General features: G+C 35.9%; 1 protein-coding gene across 1 annotated transcript; it reads right to left on the bottom strand.

Annotated features, from left to right (window-relative positions):
• Nucleotides 1-450: 450 nt before the first annotated feature.
• frzb (frizzled related protein) lies at nucleotides 451-5,880 on the bottom strand. The gene is made up of 7 exons (XM_088931224.1): nucleotides 4,965-5,880; nucleotides 4,783-4,821; nucleotides 4,386-4,445; nucleotides 3,687-3,752; nucleotides 2,990-3,194; nucleotides 2,819-2,882; nucleotides 451-1,690 (listed from the first exon to the last, which is right to left on the bottom strand). The coding sequence occupies exons 1-7, from the start codon at nucleotides 5,413-5,415 to the stop codon at nucleotides 1,637-1,639; spliced, it is 939 nt and encodes a 312-aa protein (XP_088787350.1). The 5' UTR covers nucleotides 5,416-5,880; the 3' UTR covers nucleotides 451-1,636.
• Between the last annotated feature and the right edge of the window lie 1,305 nt (nucleotides 5,881-7,185).

Below are 7,185 nucleotides of genomic sequence, written 5' to 3'. Positions count from 1 at the left end.
CTTATATATATATATATCCTCAGCTTAACCTTGAATAGAGGACCTGTGGAAATTAACTATTCTAACATTAAAATCTTGAATATCTAACAGGAATATCTTGAAATAGCTATGACCATCTTGAAATCTCAATAATAATCTTTTTTTTATTTCACTTAGAATCACTTATTTTTTCGAATTACTGTAGATTTGAAGAAACATCGCCTAAATACAGCACTCACTAGTGTTGTTGATTCCAACAATGTATTGTTGAGGACATTTAACATTTACTCCAGTGTGCTCACTAGTAAATGGCTGTATTTTAAATCTTTTTAATCTTAAATCTTAAATATAAAGCCTAAAACTTAATGTGATAAAAAATACTGTAACTGTAGAAGTGTTAAAACCTTTTAATGACACATGGTTTTAAGTATGCAAGACAGCATTAAAGCAGCATATGTGAATTCTAGAGAGTTTATTTTTTAACAATTTTTATTAGAATGTCAGAGAGTTTAATACAGGCACCTTTGATTTACACAGAAGGCTTTTTGCATTTAGACCCACCAAATATTTTTATACTGTATATACCTATTTCTGTTTGGAATTACCAATTGTGTCCTTTTGCCCTGGAGTACAGTGTTGACTCCTGCATCCACACAGGCAGTTAGGAAACAGAGACAGACTCTTCTGTATCATCGAGTATACTGTATAATTCTACAAGCTCGAGAGCAACATACAGAAGGTTCATCTCCAACAGATGCTTCGCCACTGACACCCTCCTCCTTACACACTTGGAAATCACAGGGGTTTCTTGTCCACCAGGAGCTGAGAAAGCTTGGCCACTTACATTAATTTCAACTTTACCCCCATGATGCTTGAGAAATCCTGGTAATAGTCAATTAGTGACATCACCCAGGCTCAAACTCATGACATTAGGATCACAGGGCTCCTAGCTATTTCAGGTTGAGCTAGTCAACAGCCCTCAAGGTATTTTTAAGTAAATAACAGGTCTTTACAGTTAACATGAATAAATTTGAATTAATACATTACATTTATCAATAACACTGAACATACGTATTGATTTTTGTCCTTAATATCAAATATTCAGAGCCTTAGGTCATCCCAACACTTGTTCATTTTCTTGCCAACAAAACTTCTATTTTTCTTTCATAGTGTTTCCTTTGAAGGGAGATTAATCCTCTTATGGGTATATAAAGTAAATTGCAGCTGTAACCAGAACTCTGCAGCTCAAAATCCGTTTTCCTTTATAATAAGCCATAAAGCTGTTTTCACACTTAAGACATTCTGAGCATTTCTGTACCAGAATAACTCCTCAGAACCACTTCTGTTGGTATTTAGCCATTAAATAAATATCCAGGCCTTTCCTCTTCTGGCAATGTGGCATCAGATTTTAAGTTCCCTCTTACAGAACTTTCATCTTTTGCTGGATTCCACAGTTCATCAACAGTGATGTCAAATAATCACAACATTCGTGCAAAAGAAGTAATGAAAAGTAAAAAAAAAAAATCTACATTCAACTATAATTCAGTCATCAATGTGAAAACAAAAACGTGCAATAGTGCAATTTTTTCTTGGTTGCTTCAAAAATACTAGTCTCAATATTTTGTCCATTTCACTTTTCAAAGAAATAATTTTGGCTTCAATGACGTTTTTTTTTCATATTGTTTCTTTTTCGTAGCTTTTGGTCCCATCTCTGAAAAATATAATTACAATACATTTTGTATGGATGTTGTTCAAATTCCTAATTGAAGAAATTGTATATGGCTAATAAAGTGATCTTATCTTATCTTAAATACTAAGTTGGCTAAAAGCATCTATAATAAAACACATTTTATCTCAGGTAATATTATAAATAATCACTCAATGATGTGCTTCAGAAATACTTTTCAAAATATTGTACTTCATTTGAACCATGTCTTTAAATTCAAAATAGATTCTCCAGAAGTATAGTATACATTGTCTTTATTAAGCAGAATTCATAATGCCATTATAGTAATTTAATTATAGGTATGACACAGAGTTCGAGGCAGGGTCCTTCAAAGATTAATTTTTCAGTTTGTTGCTTGTACCTAACAGAAACAAAAACATTGTTCTGATCTTTGTTCTAATCTAAGTGGTTCTTGAGTATTCCCAGTGGGTCAGAAATTCTAAAACGACTACAGTAGTTTCCTTAAACTGCTTCCAATCTGTAAGTAAAAAGAAACTTCTGTGTGCTGGACTATGCCTGTTTCTCCTCAACTGTCAGATACATCTTGTCCCTGTCATTCTGGTCTGAACAAATTTGACATTACTGCTGCCCTTGAGAATCTAAAGAAAACAATCAAGTAATCAAGTCTTCCATTTTAAGTTTTCTATATGTATAGTGCAAATATGTAATTTGTTCAACCACTCTATGTGAAATTCACCTTTCACCTGTAGATAGTCTAATTTACTTCACTGGGGTAAAAAATTGATTTATTGGGGGTGGATTCTGGCAGACTGACAAGATTTTAGTTTATGGAGGTTCCAAACTAGCTCTGAAGTCATCGCAACCAATGCAATGCCAAACAAATATGCATCGTAGTTTTCAGTTTGTTAAGCCAGTCATAATCATTAAGAATTCATCTTCTCTGAAACCAAAACCACTTCAGATTCACTGGATAAAAAAACCCAAAAGATATATAGGGTATTATTCAATTGCCTCTATTGTCACATGTTCTTGTACAAGCTTCTAAAAATGAATAAAAGAAGCCGGTGAGGCAGCAATAACTTAGCTTTAATCATACATGTTATTTTTCACGTAATCTCAGAATACAGATAGTGTAGACCTGGTAAGGATTACCTTCACTTTCACGCCAAGACGGTCTTTCCACTTCTGAGCAAAGGACCCCTCAATAAAGAGTAACCTGCATGGACACAGTTAACACTCTATCAACAATGAACGAACAGAACCTCCCTTCAACAAGGGATAAAGACTGTGATTCAAGTCGCAAAAATATGAGTTTTTCTGTACCTTGAACGTTCTTCATTCTCGTAGCCCATAATTATGTACTCCTCGTTGGCGTTCAGGGGAGGGCATAAACAGCCCGAGTTAGAATGCAGGGTTACGATATCCCGAGGGATACTGACCAAGGAAGACTTTAAGACGTCTTTGACTTCGACTACTGCGCTCACGTCATGACGCTGGCTTCTTATTTCTCTCACCTTTGCTCGGATTACTAGAACAAACACAGAAAACATCAACGCGGACGATGTAAAAGGTGAAGAGCAATTAAAATTAAGAATGAAGAAAGAGCAGCTGAAAAAGAAACACTAAAGAAAATCAGTTTCATCTCTCTTGGTTAAAAGTATCTATTTTTCTACAATCAATTAAAATGATACTAACCACAATCTCTCACAATTTAGGTATTTTAAGTACTATATCTTGATGAGATTCATCAATGTCTTAAGTAACATGATTGCCAACTGATAAGATAGCAAAAACATTTAATTTCGGTTTAAGTAGTGTATATTTTGCCATTTTCAAACACTGAGAAAATGGAGTATCTTAACAGTATTTAACATTTCAAACTGTTAATATGTCTAGTACCCTTAACCATCTTCAGAGGCAGTGAAAATTAGGAAAAAAAGCAGACATTGACCTGGCATTTTTAGAGAGATTAAATGATTGAACTGGCACTCATTCTTTCAGATGTAAACTAAAAACTCACCATAATTGTAATTTTTCCTTAAATATGTCTTTTCAACAAGTTTTATTTGCTCACACTTGCAGCGTTCTATAAAATAAAAATGCAAGATTATTGGTAAATAAGATGACATCCATATGTTACATCTAAAGTTTCACTGATAATAGTAGTATTCATTTCCTTAGGATTTAAAAAAAGCATAACTGATGCAGTCACTGAGATCTTAATTGCAAATAAACTGGATTTTAGTAAAATCACTATCAAATGGTAAAAATATGGGAAAAGTGCAATAAACCCAACTGCACATTAAAGCGCCTTGCAAAAGAAGTGTATAAAAATCAATGTATGTATATACTATATGTTTATACAAATATGTACTATATGTATAATAGAATTGTGGCATCTACCATATATGAAATATACATGAAGCTGAGTATAATTCCACACTGAAAATGTAGAAAAAAAATTAAAACAAAAATTTAAGCTGTGGAGCCTCTTGCTGGTACAGCATGTGAAGAAGTGAACACAGCTGAAACTTTATTTCTTTGTACTTTTCTGTGTGGACTTAAAACTCCTTTGCAGCTCCTTTGCAGGAGTTGTTCCTTTGCAGCTCACAGCCTGACACGGCTCTTCACTCTTTCTTTTACTTTATACTGTATATAATATAGATTTTCTACCTCATTCTTAAATCAAATTTGATGAAAGCATACAATAAAATAATACCATTGTTAGTGCCCCTGCAGTTCCCATTGTGAGAATCCATTGGAAATTCTGGCATAGACTCTGAGTTAAAGACAGTAAAAAGTTAGCACAAGCCACCAAAACCAACAATGTACAGACATTGTTACATTTTCCGATTTTTGCTCACACTAAAAATAATTTAATTTTAATAGACGTTATTAAGCCTCTGTTCAAATATTGTACTACTGTATGTCCTTAAAGAAAAATCCCACTTAAAACATTCCAACGCTGTGTTGGATCTGTAGTTATAAGCTTAAATTACAAGTATAACGTTTATAATCCATAGTTAACATTAATTAACATTTTCAGAGTGTTTCATTTATACAGACTTAATATCCGTGAAAGGTGTTTTGCAGAAAGAAAGAGTTAAGAGTCTTACCTGGTATGCATTTGTTAAACTCTTGATAATACGGATTGTCTTAAAAAGAAGAAAAATGAGAGCGGTAAATCTTATTAAGGTAGATCAAACGTTTTAAATTTTCTAGTGATCTAGTTTTAAACTCCTACAATTATACGCTTATAACAAAGAAAATAATAACCATGAAAATAATGATTGCTTACCCGGGCCTTCTGCTGAGACTATCGCCTCCGGAGAGATACAAACACCCCGGTCATAAACTGGCAGGTCTTCGCATGCCAGACTCTCCGGCCATGTGTGATTGTATTTCTTCATGACAGGTTCACAACCACATTTTGCCCTCTCACAGACTGATTTGCAAGGCTTTATTGGATCGTGCTGAAAATCTATTGTACAGATCGGGGCATACATAGCACACAGAAAAAAAAGCAAGTCCGGGCTGCAGTTTGTTCCCAACAAGCCTTCAAACTGCTCAATGGCCAGGATCGCGTTAGCCTGGGTGCTGTGATGAAGATGGTTTGGCATTTTAGTCATGTTCCACGGCATCGACCCGCACATTGGAATCCTTATTGGTTCACATGCAGCCGCTCTGGCTCTGGGTATCCCGATCAGGCACGTTATAGCCAGAAAAGAAATTACTTTGTAAGAAAGCATATTAAAAAGTAAGTGGTACTTCAAAAAACGTCACCGAAATAGTTACAAAAAGTTAAAACATCGGATAAAGTGAACAGGTTTGTGATTTGTAATGCATGTATCAAGTCCTTCTAAACTGAAGAAACTAGGAGTTATACAAACCTTCAATCCTGTTTATATAACGTCCTTTTATGTTCTTCTGTTCACGAGTAGCCTGCAATACCTCTACTCTGCATAGCAAAACATATTCAAGACAATGATAAAAAAAAACGTGTATGCTTATTTTAACTAAAAGACGGGGTTAACACCTAGAAGTCCGGTCAAAAAAGTGGGGGCGTTTCAGAACAGTCCTTGACGTTGACAATGCCAGACCTAACACAGAGGTCCATATTCTGCCATGGTTTCGACGATCTCCAGAGGTAACACTGATGTCTTCGGCTTTGCAGCTGTAGTTGCTGTTGCAAGCAGCAGGAGCACTCGTTGAATGGCTTTTCTCCTCCAAACCAACTCCTTTTTAGTCAGCAGATCTGTACCAAGAGAGACCCTCCTCCTCTCTGAGTTCCCAGAGCTCAAATGCTAACATTGACGAAAGGATGCATTCCATTACTTAAGCTCCTACGAAATGAAAAAGGCTTCATTCTGAGGTCGCGCTTAGAAAATGTAAACTTTCCATTATTGAAGTGTGAAGTAAGGCTTATAAAACTAAAAACGACAGACTAGTTCAATTTTTATGACCCCTGATTTCTGTAAGGAAAAATACATGCAATTACTGTTCTAATAAACTAAGCGACTTTAGCATAAGACCTACCTCTTACTTTATCGGACCTATTTTATCATACCGCACTGAAGTGCCACAGCAGATGTAATTGATCTCTTTTTTAAAGAGGTACCAAAATGGTGCGGTAAAGAGTGTCCAGAAATATGATAAAGATGCCATCAACGGGGCGTTTGCTTCCAACGACAAACAATTACACAGGGTGAGCTGCACAAATTCGCTCTGAAAGACTAAATTAGTTTACACTTAATTACTAGCAAATTAACAAGGCTTTTCTCTAAGACGTTGTAAAATTAACCCATGTGTATTTTTTATTTACTATACACTGTGAGACAATAGAAATCCCTTAAACAGAGAATTCAATTAGTTGATTTGTATCAGGTGATCTGTACAACAAAGTGTTAGGAATGCTTCTTTGTGGAAGCACACTTTGTTGGCAGGAGACTTGATATCTTGAAACTACTTCAGTCATCTTTTTCAATTGCCCTTAGGGGGATCTGTAAATAGTACCCCTGTGTGTGCTTTTGTTGGATTAGGAGTCTTATCAGGCTGTCTGGTTATCATTGCATGTCTGTTAGTGCAGTTTTCTCTTTTCTTCCAGAGTGTCTACAGTTAAAGTAACATTTATCCTTTTTGTGCCTAAAACATCCTGAGAGCCCACTGACCAAATGTTTCATCACATTGGTGTTAATAGTGGGACCTTTGTGCTGACAGGTATCTTATATTGGGATATTGATGAAAGGAGAGAAAGACCCCACACTGGACAGAGGATGTAAAGCAGCTGGATCTCAAAGGGAACGAAAGATTGCATCACCCTGGGGAGGAGTAGTAGCTGTTGTACGGAAGGAGTTACCAACTTCATCAGCTTGGCTTTTGAATACGTGAATAAGCCAGACACTAGCAAGGGCCTCCAGGGTTTCAAGCATGCCAGCACTGATGCTATGGAGTCCTTCCCTGAGTGCCAGGAGGAACAGCCATGAGCCGAGGAAGACAGGCTGGGAGTCTACTTGGAGATG

Source organism: Atractosteus spatula, chromosome 13 (genome assembly GCF_055471065.1).
Source record: "Atractosteus spatula isolate fAtrSpa1 chromosome 13, fAtrSpa1.hap1, whole genome shotgun sequence".
NCBI classification, from domain to species: domain Eukaryota; kingdom Metazoa; phylum Chordata; class Actinopteri; order Semionotiformes; family Lepisosteidae; genus Atractosteus; species Atractosteus spatula.
Note: the sequence above shows the minus strand (reverse complement) of the source record. Positions and strands in the feature narration are given on the sequence as shown.